Genomic DNA, 13559 nt, shown 5'->3' on the forward strand with positions numbered 1-13559 from the left:
ACTTACCAACATAAAACTAACGGTAGGGACTAATTTGTCATATTGGGGTCTAATACAAGGGGTGATTTGAGTGTTTTCAAAAACCAGGGTTGATTTGAGTTTCGTTTGAAAACCAGGAGATGATGCATAATTTACCCATTTCTAAAATAGTATAGTTATATTGTTTCATTTTAAAAATTGCACAAAATGAAACATGGGGTGGGGTGAGGTTGTGGATCTTTATCGCCTCCAATTTCTTGCCCGGTCTAGTTCCCTAGCGTGCCTAATAATGGGGGTGCAATGATCACCCTACCCCTACCCAAATAGTCTGGTGTGATCCAACCCACCCCCCTCTCTTATTAGAGGCACTGGAGAACTGGGTGGGTACCATACAAAAACTGACTCACAACCCACGAAACCAATTAAATCAAGTAAACAGTGTTGATTGTTGAACAATCAATTCATAAGGACCACCATTGTATAACCATTCATCAACAGATTCCTACTTCCAAGACCAACTCTCTCCCGGAGTTTAAGTTGTTCTTTCATCTAAGAAGAAATATATGAGATGTATTTTTTTTATTTTCATAAATACTCCTCCCTCTTAACACCCCTACAATAGTACTGTTGTTATACACGAGGGGTTTAGAATCTAAAGGTCAAATTTTCACGTCATTAAACAAATTTTTTTCTTGATCAAAAAAAATAAAACAAATTTTTTGAAATTATTTATATAATCGCCATTACTGTCTGGTAGCAATCCATCTTCCACTCCGCCTTCAGTCGTAACGGTTCTCAATGGCAATCTCCGTAAGCTCTAGTTGCAGAAACCCAACTTCTCCTTACAAATCTTTCTCTTCTTCCTTGTATCTTCCTCGAATCCCCTTCAAATTTGAGAAATACCAGTATGGTTGTTCCGACTTTAAACCTGCTTCGATTTCCTGTGTTATGACGAGAGAATCCGCTATTCAAGTGGAGGAAATGGAGAAGAAATGGAATAATTTTCAGAGACCGGATTCGTTCGGTCGGTTTGGTAAGTTTGGAGGGAAATACGTCCCGGAAACCCTTATGCATGCTCTTGCGGAGCTCGAGTCGGCGTTCTTGTCACTTTCTGTGGATGAGGAATTCCAGGTTCGTTCATTCAATTGTAATTTCCCGTTTGTGAATTTCATTCTTTTCGCATTTTCGCTTTTCAAACGAATTTCATTGTGGTTCTTTGTTTTAATTTCTATTGCTCCCTTAATTCACTTGTAGAAAGAACTAGATGGAATTTTGAGGGACTATGTTGGGCGGGAAAGCCCTCTCTACTTTGCCGAGCGGCTCACAGAGGAATATAAACGTCCAAATGGTGAAGGGCCTCACATATACCTGAAGAGGGAAGATCTCAATCACACAGGGGCTCATAAAATCAACAATGCGGTCGCCCAAGCTCTGCTCGCCAAACGTTTGGGCAAAAAACGGATTATTGCTGAGACGGGTGCAGGTCAACATGGAGTTGCAACAGCTACTGTATGTGCTAGGTTTGGTTTGCAGTGCATTATCTACATGGGTGCTCAAGACATGGAGAGGCAAGCTCTTAATGTTTTCAGAATCAAGCTTCTTGGAGCTGAGGTTTGCTATCACCCTTAATCATTTAATGGTTTGAGTTTTTTAGTGTTTCTTCTTCAGTGTTTAGCTGTTTTTGGGTCTGGAATTTCAAATATTCTTGTGCATTCTATATCTTCTATGTTTCGGAGAAATCATTTATGATTGAACTAATCCCAAACACGAACCACCGAATAAGTTGTTTCTTTTTTTTTTTGTTTTTTTTGGGAGGGAGGGGGTGTGGGGGGGGGGGTGGGGTGGTGTGGTGTGGAAGGGGTGTTTTCAGATCAGCAGTATTTTGAGTGCTGCTTTGTGCAAAATCATCATTGCATAACAATGCTATTGCTTGGATGTGAATCTTTCCTAGCTTCCTCATGTAATGTCACTTGGATTTTGGATTAGTAATTATAACATCTCCTGCAAGCAGTGATAATTCAGTGCTTTTGAAAAGTCCATCTGTTATCCACCTACTGTTTGCTAAAGACTCTGATACATTTTTGACCATATTTTGACCATGTATGTATGGACATACAATGAAGTTATGTTATAGGGATGGTATTATTGTATGATTTTTAACCGAAGACTGCATCTGGTAATTGGAATTTCTTATTTCCATCAATAAATTATATCATTTAACCGAGGAACAGATAAGAATACTTTCCCAAATCAATAAGTTCTATTATTCTTTAAAATGCTTGAATTCTGGCATGGTGCTAAGAAAATTCTGTTCACTCTTGAAATTTTCTCAACACTAACAGTCTGTATACAGATTCACACTCATCATATATCTGGCAATCATAACCGGAGCAATATCGCAACTTGAATAAGGTGAATAACTGTTGTAGTAAGTCAATCCAAGTTACACTGATCCGAATAGATACTGTGTTGGCTAATGTGTTAACCTGAGCTGTATCAGTAAAGTTTATGATAGATACCCCACGAATGTCCTGGCTGTTACATTTTGGTATCTTCTTTTATAGGTAATTTTTTCACAAAACTACTACTTCTCAGTGCCATTATAATCTCTTGAACAATTTTTATGTCCTTTAGACTGTATGTTTAACCATGCTGGTACATTTTTCATTATTTGCTTCATAATTAATCTATTATTTTGGTTACAAATGAATTAAATCTGGTCATCATAGTCATAGTAGTTTTCTATGAGTCATCAATTTGAATGATTTCACTCAGCACGGAAAGATTTTTGGGTTGCCCTTTTGAAACTAGAATATTTCAGTTGAAATTTGTTGAAATCTGGTTGAATGTGGTTACCTCCTTGCGGGTGCCTAACTGAATGTTCAATTACTTTGCTCAATCTGGGGGAGGAGATGTGAATTTATTGTCTTTTTGTTTTAATGTGCAAGTTGATTGTTTATTCTCGTATACAGTTTCCACGTCTGTTCTTTTATGTGTATATATATTTATTTATTTATTTATCTTTTTTTTTTGCTTTTTTTTTTTTTGTTGTCTAATTAGGTTAGAGCTGTAAGTTCTGGGACTGCCACACTAAAGGATGCCACATCAGAGGCTATACGGGACTGGGTAACTAATGTTGAGTCTACCCATTACATTCTAGGTTCTGTTGCTGGGCCTCATCCATATCCTATGATGGTCAGAGATTTCCATGCGGTGATTGGTAAAGAAACGAGAAAACAGGCTATGGAGAAATGGGGTGGCATGCCTGATGTGCTAGTTGCCTGTGTTGGTGGTGGTTCAAATGCAATGGGGCTATTTCATGAGTTTGTTAATGATGCAGATGTCAGGTTGATTGGTGTGGAGGCTGCTGGTTTTGGCTTAGATAGTGGTAGGCATGCTGCTACTTTGACAAAAGGTGACGTAGGGGTGTTGCATGGGGCTATGAGCTATTTATTGCAGGATGATGATGGACAAATAGTTGAGCCACATTCTATAAGTGCTGGGTAAGAATAAGGAAGTCTTTACATGCTATTGGTTCACAGTGTTTCTTATGTTCTATTTTTTTGCTTTTCATTTGTATGGCAAATGTAAATGATTCCCGTGTGACTTTAGGTTGGATTACCCTGGAGTTGGACCAGAGCATAGTTTTTTGAAAGATATTGGACGTGCTGAATACTATAGCGTCACTGATGAAGAGGCACTGGAAGGTATATATGCTTTAGATCTGGATAATTTTCTGCAAGCCAGCGACATCTCTATTTTTTTGGGGGGGTGGGGGGGAGGAGGTAAAGCACTTCATTGCAGAGGGCCAAAGGACAAACCGAACCAGAAGCACCTTTTCTGGGAAGGAGAACCAAATTTGGTATGAACCATAAAATTTACATGGGCATATCAAATGCATAGCCTCTAAAACGCCATCCTTAGCTAGAGAATCAGCCATGGAGTTGGCTAATCGTGGTTTTTGTTGGGATGGGATGTCCCGAGATTGGCTTAATAATATAGCTTGCTTGGAAAACTGAGATAGCCTCCATAGGACAGACTCAACAGAGGAAATCCAACAGATAACCGACTTTAAATTGCCTTAAAAGGATTATTTCCAGCTACGTATAGTTTATGTTGGTCTGTTATGAGTGAGATGCCATAAAACATCAAACATATGTGTGATTATGTCTGTTTCCATGCCTATGTGCTTTTAGAAACTATTCTCCATCTAGACAACGATACACTAAGTGGAGAATAAGAAATACAAATGTCAAAATCTTTTGCTTTGATTAGCTTGATGTGGTTGGAGGGCTGTAAATGTGCTGAGCCGTTTACTCTTAGTATGAGCTGAGGCCTCTAGGTGAGGTGGGCTGACCATAACTCAGCTCAGGCTCAGTTTATGAGCTGAAAAACAAAGCTCATGCTGCATTTAAGAGAGTGAAGCAGAGGAATGAGCTTGAGGTTGACACAGTGATTCAGAACCCTAGTCATTTTTTACATTGTGGCTTTTACTATATTGCTTGAAAATTGGAATGTTATTTTCTGACTGTAAAGCCTGCAATGCAATCTTGAACACATAGCTAGAAATACTTCCTTTGTTCATCTTATAAAAACGTGCACAAAGTCGGTCTTTTCTCCCTCAAGTAAAATATACGCAATCTGGTTTTACTGTGTCATCTCTAAAGAATGCATTCTCACCAGTATCAAGAGTTTTTATCTGTTGGTCATACTTCACTAATTTTTCATAACTAATTTTTAGTTGAACTTTTTACTGTTATAAGGATCTAATGGTGTTTAAGTCTCTTGGTTTGGCATCTGACATTCTTTGGAGTGTAAGATGTAGGGAATTGAGGGGTTGGACCATAAATTATAAAGAGGTAGTTTTGGATCCTTTGTCGAATACAGTAGTAGGTGGATTAGATCCCGATATAGCACTGTTTACTGCCTTACCAGGATCCTTTTAATGTCTGTTTACTTATGCAGTTTTGTATCTTCAATTTGTGAAGACATTAAACTCATGTGAATTGGTGCTATGTTAGACAAATCATGAGCTATGACCTGTATATAAGACTGGGTTTAATAAATTGTGACATAGAGAATCCTGTCAGACAACTGGCTTGTGCAGTTGTGCTGGAACCAATGGGTGAACGTATAAAAATCAAAGTTATGTTATGTTCTGTTGGCTTGATTACAACAGGACCATAGGCAGCTCTTTTGTTAATGAGGGCTTGCTTTTACTACTATATCGGGAGTTACTCCACGTATTGTTTTACGTAAAACAGATAATGGATTTGTTTGTCTTTTGTTGAATCTTTTTCATGGCTCGATAGATAATTTGATAAAGGTTCACAAACCGCTATAGGGTTTTAGTATTTTCCCAAAAACACCCTTGTGATGCCCTCCTGCCCATCTGACACCTGTGGTTAATGGAATCCCATTCACTGTGGGAGGAGGAAAACTCGGTCCCTTCTTATTTATTCTGCTGTTTTGCACAATTGCAGCTTTCAAGAAAGTATCTCGATTGGAGGGCATAATACCAGCTTTGGAGACATCTCATGCATTCGCTTATTTGGAGAAATTATGCCCAACACTGCCAAATGGATCTAAAGTTGTGCTTAACTGCAGCGGTAGAGGTGATAAGGATGTTCAAACAGCCATTAAATATTTGAAGGTCTAGAGGAGGTGTCGATGTGCGCTTCTCTTCCAAATTGATCCAAACTTTGTATTTTTTTTTTTTTTTTTGGTGACAAGAAATATTCTTCCTCTTATGTTTTTCTATGCAGAAACTTATTTGAAATTTCTTTTTACTTTTCTGTTTTAAAGTATGGAGTCCTGTAACCGTTATATATACTATAAATTATAATACCTGAGATTATTATCATATTTTTTGCTTTAGCTTGAGTAAGAGTGTCAATTTGGGACTGGAACCGGGAACCGTCCTAATACCGTCCTTCTAAAACCCGGTACCGGACCATCCCATTAGTAAATGGGACGGTACTGGTATCTAATTTTGGTACCGAATGATAAATGGGACGGGACGGTTCTGGGACGGGATTTCCAATGGTACCAGTACCGAAATACCAATTAGGTACCGGATGGTACCAAAACTACTAGCACCGTTTTACAAGAAAAGAGTATATAAGATCTTTTTTTTTTTTTTTTTTTTTTTAAATGGTATAAGAATTACGACTCATTAGAGTTTCACTAATTGCCTTTTGAATACGAAGAAGAACAACTAGTCAACAACCGTAGCTTGAAGTCTATCCTCACAGAACCTGCTACAGTGCTACTCCGTTGACCAACTATATCTACCAGGTTCTTCCTTTTTGCACAACGGGATTCTTCCATTTTGTAGGATTTCTCTAGATTTAAAAAAATAAGAAGCTTATTACATGTGATCTTATGGAGTTTGAAGAAATAAAACTATGATTTCATAATTTAAGTTGCTTTATAAAAAGCAGTAGACACTTAGATTTCATGATAGTGAAAAAATTCTATGACACTAATAAACCCTTCTCGTTAGAAACAATTAAACTTCTCCCATTTTCTACAATGCTTAGAACCGTTTAAGAACCGGTACCGTTCCGTCCCGCTAGTAATCGGGATTGGGATTTAGGTTTGGTCCCGTTAACTAAATGGTACAGTACTGAGATTGGCACTTTTGGTACCGGTACCGGTACCATCCTATCCCAAATACCGGGAACCGTCCCAATTGACACCCTTAAGCATGAGTATGATATGTGTTTAGCTGTTGCGGGCCCTAACATTGACCTAACTATATACCTGCTTTCAGCAATGCTGATTATGTCTAATTCTGTATTCAGTTTGTGGCTGAGCCTGATATGCTTCATTTCTGATCACAGTGGAGACCCTACATTTCTGGGGTCCCAATGTCACATTGTAAGGCAGTGATTAATGTGTGTGTGTGTACAAATTGGTCGATCCAACTGTAGGAGGTGATCACTTTTGGAACATTCCTGCATGCTTGCATCCAATCAGCATTCTCCATTATGCTACACCAATGGAACAGTTAGGTTCAACCATCCTAACTAGGTTTCATGGGCCATTAAATCTGACTAGGTTCGACCAATCAACGGAATGGATCCAAACGGTTAAGTTTAACCATTTTGGTATTGATTAATGCATCATATCAGTGGTGAGAACTGGGAAGCGTACTTGTTCTACTAGCACCACAGACCATATATATATAGTCATTCGTAAGTGACTAAAGTCAAGTTGCATGTGCGTTCTAAACAAGGATTTTAAACTCAGAATCAGGGTTGAATCGGTCTGAATCGGCCAGAATCAGTCTTAAAATCTCTAGAATCGACCCCTTAGATCTGAAAACCCAACGATCTGGTACAAAACCCCTAGAACAGGCCATTTGGAAATGTCTAGAATCAGGATTGGATCAGGATTAGTCATGGCCAATTCAACCGATCCAATTCTGATGCTTGAAATCTAAAACCCTTTAGAAACCACTCTGTAAGGCTATCACCAAGTTTACTCGGGAGTTTCGTGGGTATCTTTCGGTGCATGTTCTGCAGACGCCAAGATCGTCTGGTCTCAAGTCTCAACCATAGTTAGTTAAAATGGGAACCGCCAAAAACAGAATCTTATGGTACGGATTTTAAACGGTAAAAAATTGTCAACAGACGGTCAAATAAAACGGTTAAAAAAACAGAGAACGGTAAAAAACAGAAAATAGACAATACGGGTTTTAAATGTTTATATTTTAAAAAAAAAACGAAAAAAAAAAACGACACTATTCTCATATAAATTGTAGAATTTTTATTTGAAATACATGCTTCTAATTTTGGTATCCATGCACTGACTTTGAGTTGAAGGTGATATCATGAAAATTGCAGCCCTTCGAGTCATCTTTACAGTGGTGAAAGAATCAAGCAGATCAAAGTACAGGAGAGAGAGATATGGTCACTTAAGTCCAAGGTCTTAAAAAACGTTAAAAAAACAGAAACGTGTTTTAAATGCGTTTAAAATAGGAATGCTTGTTGTTTACCGCTTTTTCTCAAAACGTGTTTTTTTCGTTTTAAACGCATTTTTGTTAAAAGTGGTTTCAACCTAAACAGAAAATCTCACCCAAAAAGAAAAAAAAAAACCAAAACAAAACAAAACATGAAATGAATCCCATGGCCGAGTAGCAATATTCTCTTTGCTCATTCAAGTTGCAACTGAAGAATATCTGCCTCTACTTTGAAGCGCGTCAGGCATTCATTCTGAAGAAAACAGAGTTTTGCAAAGATGTCCAACACCAACCAATTGAATCAATTTACCATGGCAATGAACATCGCTGATTCACTTCCCAGACATCTAAGAACATACGCCATAATTTAGTTATATTCCAGGTGGTCAAATTACAGATCAGAATAAGTGAATCAAGTGCGAATCGAACAAGTGTAATTTGCTTTCCTTGCTTAATGTAATGCTCAAGTACATAAACATACCCTTCCGTCCCCCCCCCCCCCCCCCCAACACACATGTATAGAGAGAAAGAGAACGTTGGGGGAGGGGGGGGGATTGGGGAAGAGGATGCTCTGCTCTTACAAAGTCTCATACTCTCATATCATCTCAGCAGAAGGGAAATCAAGGTACAGATTGAGCTGGCTCTAGAGAGAGTGAAGACAAAGTTTAGAGGTTTGAGGCTAGAAATAAACCACGGATTAAGATTTGACATTTAGAGCAGACGCAAACATTGCGTACGAACAATGACATGCCTGGAAGGCTCCGGTAACAGGGGATAAGGAGGGATATGGTCTTCCAAAAACCAGAGATGCCAGGCATCTGAAGTAGATGAGGTATGAACTGACGATTACAATGGTTTAGACACAAGAGAACTACACAATGAGTGGAAACAAAGGAACCTATCAATATCATACCAATGGGTTATATGTTCATAGAGACATTATTTTCAATCCCCAAGAATTGAAAAAAAGATACAGATAATTTCAATGTAAATGAATCACCAAAACACCTATATATCCAGCTGTATGGTAATACTATTACTGATAATCTTTCTTATTCCTATCAACAAGAGGAAACTCCGTAAGACCAAAAACCCAATATTCTTGGGCCATGAAATGAGTACTATCAACAGCTTTAGTCAATCTCTCCAACCATCTTTTCCCTTCATGCTGATACAAGAAAGATAAGGCTAAGTTCCTTGCTCCTATTTCTTACTGTTTAGCCTGCACAAGTACAAAAAAGACATACTAATCAGTACAACAAGAAGCAACTCAATCATGTCTTTGAGCAGCTTCATACATCTCACGAACTCACCATATCATTGCTATCTACATTAGAAGGGGGTAAAGTAGGTAAGTATGCTCTAACGCATATAGCATTTCAATGGGAATGCGAATGAAAAGAGCATACCTTTAAGCTGATCCTATATGTTAGAACACTAGTCTGTCGAGACTGTATAATGATTTTGGTTAATTTTTGTCTACAATTTAATTGGGGATCCAAACCTAAGCGAATGTGATGTAAATATGAAAGACTACTTTACAATAGTGCGATGCAGTAGACTTATAGCTGTATAACTTGAAAATGGACCTTGAAATAGAAAGAAATATGTGCACTGATAAAACCAGTGTTCTTTTAATAACGTTTCCCCCAGCTACAATGGAGCAGGGGTCCCTAGGAGATAAACACACAAATATCATTTTGGCCACACATCTGAAAATGAAGTAAAGGACATTTTAGTCCTTTAATTTTTTTCCAATGGGATTCTAGTCCACTTGAAACAGTATAATTATTAACAAATTTTTAAGAGTCATAATCAATTCATCAACAACAGAATGTTAACTCACCTGAGAATAAAGGAAGGTTCCAAGGACTGCGATGGCAGCTCCAAGGGCATTGACTGGTTGGACAGGTGTGCGGAAGATGATGATGGACGAGACAATGACAGAAATCCTCTTCATGGTGTTTCCAATGCTAAACGTCAAAGGTGAGATCTCATCCAGGGACATGTATGAAACCTGATTATACAAGTGATAAAACACACTCTGTGCCGCCACCCACCTATTATGAATAATTCAGAGCCACACAACCACCAAAAAAAATCATTTTTCTTTAGTAAGAGGCTGAAGGAGAAAAGAGAGTTCAAAGCTTTAAATCAACAGATAAGAACAAAGAATGAAAATGAGACCAAAAGATGGAATGACACATGCTTCGTCATGAAAGACACACATTGCTTCCTCAATTATTCATAATTGGTCAAAATAAGACAGATTAATGGGGAGGCATATCTTCAGGGTGTAACTAGAAACTTCAGTGAATTAGCTGGAAAGTGTGGCAACAATTCCAACAGTATGAAGTTTTACAGTTAGATATTATCACCTAACCTTCAAAAGTTGGATGCCACACTTACTCATACCGGCTTCGGTTGGTTCCAAAGGGAATTAAAGGGAAGGAAAGTGAAATTTTCAAACCTAAAAAAAAAACTTTTGTAATCATTACCCCATGTGACTATGTCACTAACTCCAAATCATTCAATATTTGGTATTGAATGTCACTTTATTTTGCATCCAATTCCCTTTGATTTAAAAAGTAAAATAAAAATTACATGCAAAATGTATCATTACTAAATGTGGTATGAAATTTAAGTAATTGATACAATCACGTGGGTAAATGATTACACAAGTTTCTTTTTTAGGTTTGACAATTTTCACTTCCCATCCCTTTAATTCCCCTTGCAAGCAAACATAGCCACTAGTTTTTCCTAATCCATGGTAAAAAGATCTGGAGTGTTCTTTAGAAGCCTAGAAATCCCATTAATCCTACCTAAGATTTCTTTTAACATAAGGAATAGATATGAACAAGACCCCTCATCATGTCATACTCAAAAGTATTAACATCATAAACCAATTTTGTGAGACTAGGATTCTTTAATGTACCCCAACCCAATGTCCAAAATCATTCTCTAGGTAAAATTTATCTTCTTCTACTATTACCGCTGCTATAAGTATTACTTCTACTACTCCTATATTAGAATTTAGAAGATCACTGCTATTATACCTTAGAAGATTTGAAACTGGTGATTTTGCTTGAGGTCTAGAGTGGTTTAATTTAAATAAAAATAAGCATCAAGAGAGGTTAATCAACGGGTAAACATATCAAACGGACATGAATACACAGACAAAGCAGCAGTACTGAGATATAATACAAGCAAAAGAAGGGTAGGTAGGTGTTGTGGTTACCATATGAAATTGGGTCCAATCTGAGAGATCGCTTTCTCCCAGCCAGCTACCCAAAATTGTGGACCCTCCACCGCAATAGCGAAGGGGGTGAGAATCAGCAGAGACATTATAGACAAACAAGCATAGTAATTCATGCCACTGACAGACTTTCCCTTCATCCCTCTCTTTGAGAATATGTTCCGGAACACAAACGCCAGATTTGATATCATAGCCCCCATAAACCCTAATAACAAAGTGAAATGACCAAACTTTAAGATTCAGAAAACTAACAATAGAAGAGGAAGAAAATCAACAAATGCAGAGATGTACTAATTAGAAAGAAGAGGGGGGGGGTGTTAAAGGAGACTCATTTATGAGGAAAACAAAAATATAATCTTATTACCAATCATGTTGAAGTTAAGCTCTGTGACAGCAGCAAGAGCACAACCGCCGATAATTGGCACAAGCGACAGATATACCGGCACTGGAAAAGTTTCACCTAAGATAAATCTCGAGACCAAGACGCTGAAAGCAGGTTCACCACTCTTGATGATGTGAGTGAACGAAACCGCAACCTTCGACATGCTCACAGTCGCAGCAACATGTCCGATGGTATGTGCTACCGCAACCTATACAACAAACCAGCGAGAGAACAATAAGACCAAACTTCCTGAGAAGAAACAAAACCAAAGAATCTAAAACCCTTAAAACACCAGATACAATCAAATTCTCCTTACCGGAAAGAGAGTTTTCCAGAATTCCAAGTCAGTTTTCGGGGCTTCAACAATCCGAAAAGCCCAGGAGACCAACATAATGAGCGATCCCGCAGCGAGAGACAGAGTGGAGGTGAGCCATGGGTAGGGGTACGCGTTGAGAACCTTCTTGTTGTATATGTTGAAGACAACGTTCAAAGCCCACCAAGTTGCAAAATAGATACTTATTTTCAGCTTCTGAGCTGCGGCTGCTTTTACTTGCTGGTCAGATAGTTCGATCGGTTGTGATTGATCAGCTTCATAGGCTTTGCACTCGATAATAGGCTTCCGTGGTTTTGCACTCTCTGAAGATCCAAAAGCTTCAATAGATGAAATATAAAGGGGTTTCCGAGCACAGAGGCCGAAGTTGGAGCCTTTTGGGGCTGACATAGAGGGAAGTGAACAGGATTGCGGACGCAGCCCTGATGCTTTGGGCCGGAGCCGTAAGAGATCGGGAACACCAAGGGCAGCGGGTGAATGCTTGACTGAGCAGATCATCTTGTTGATATAAAAATTCCGTAGAAAAGGCTTACAATTTCTTGATCGCTACAGAGTGATCAGGAACTGACCACCAATTTATGAAAAATAAGTGATTTTTTAGCCGAAACACAAAGCTTCAGCCTGATTAATGATTCACCGACTTCTGCGGACGAAGAAATCAGGAGATCCAAGAAACTAGGCCGATCTTCTAGATTCAGACTCAAAGAGTGGTAACGGAAAATAAAACAGAGGATGTAATCTCGACGAATTCCCGAAGTAGAACTCCAAGATCAGAAGAGCTTCCTAAGAAAACCTTAATGGAAATCCGAAATCAGAAACTGCGATGTGTTCTCCCCGATCTTTTCGACGCGAATCTCGGTAAGAGAGGGAAAACGATCACAACGCCGTTCAAATGTCGACAGAGGCAAAGCAATGTCTATGATCGAAACGAAGGGTAAGAGAAAACAGTAAACAACTAATTATACCAAACAGAAACTAAGAAGAAAGCTGATCTTCCTCTCTTCTCTTATAATTATATAGTAAGAGCGGAGAAGGAAACGGAGCTTTTAGCACGGGAAAGTGAAAAGTCGAAAGAAGAAGAAAGTTACAATCAAGGTGAGCGGCAGGGAAACGCAAAGTTTTGTAATATCTCAATTAAATCCCTCCAAATTTATATAATGACGGAAAAATCCTCAGGGAACATAAGTCGTATCGTAAGTTCGTAAGTACCTAATACTTTTCACCTCTTACGACTTCGCCGCCATAGCAGCCTTGTTTGTCGAACACGTGTCCATTAAGCCCCAAATGACGGGTTGTGGGGTCTGTCTACAGGCCCCTAAAGGTCGACCAAGACCAGAACTCACACCGTATATTAATACCACGTGGCTTTTTTGTCCTCTTACTTCATAGGAATGTCCGGTGGAGAAGTCAATGTGGTGGATGGTCAAGATTTGATGAGAACGAGGGGTAGTTCCGTAAAGTTAAAACCTTTTACACCGGAGTTAAAACCGAGCGGAGTCTAGGGCTTGTATGATAATGTTTCATTTACACAGGAAGTGTTTTTGGGTTAGAAATATTATTTTTCTATTTCCGTTCTTTAGGAGTACTTTTGCAAGATAGAAAACGTATTTAATGGGATTTTTTTGGGGCTTTCCAATGTATCGTG

The 13559-nt window shown here is 38.6% G+C and overlaps 2 protein-coding genes across 3 annotated transcripts; one reads left to right on the forward strand and one right to left on the reverse strand.

Annotated features, from left to right (window-relative positions):
- The first annotated feature begins 749 nt into the window (after positions 1–749).
- Positions 750–5690, forward strand: LOC122640838 (tryptophan synthase beta chain 1-like). 2 transcript variants are annotated; one of them, XM_043834091.1, is made up of 5 exons: positions 750–1110; positions 1234–1590; positions 3040–3482; positions 3592–3686; positions 5463–5690. In XM_043834091.1, the coding sequence occupies exons 1-5, from the start codon at positions 778–780 to the stop codon at positions 5636–5638; spliced, it is 1404 nt and encodes a 467-aa protein (XP_043690026.1). In that variant the 5' UTR covers positions 750–777; the 3' UTR covers positions 5639–5690. The 2 variants fall into 2 exon arrangements, with proteins under 2 accessions (XP_043690026.1, XP_043690027.1); XM_043834092.1 differs by lacking the exon at positions 3592–3686.
- Positions 5691–8826: 3136 nt separating this feature from the next.
- LOC122640801 (glucose-6-phosphate/phosphate translocator 1, chloroplastic-like) lies at positions 8827–12436 on the reverse strand. Its single transcript, XM_043834046.1, has 5 exons — positions 11900–12436; positions 11566–11791; positions 11184–11406; positions 9792–10005; positions 8827–9167 (listed from the first exon to the last, which is right to left on the reverse strand). The coding sequence occupies exons 1-5, from the start codon at positions 12410–12412 to the stop codon at positions 9156–9158; spliced, it is 1188 nt and encodes a 395-aa protein (XP_043689981.1). The 5' UTR covers positions 12413–12436; the 3' UTR covers positions 8827–9155.
- Between the last annotated feature and the right edge of the window lie 1123 nt (positions 12437–13559).

This window comes from Telopea speciosissima, chromosome 9 (assembly GCF_018873765.1).
Source record: "Telopea speciosissima isolate NSW1024214 ecotype Mountain lineage chromosome 9, Tspe_v1, whole genome shotgun sequence".
Classification (NCBI taxonomy): Eukaryota; Viridiplantae; Streptophyta; class Magnoliopsida; order Proteales; family Proteaceae; genus Telopea; species Telopea speciosissima.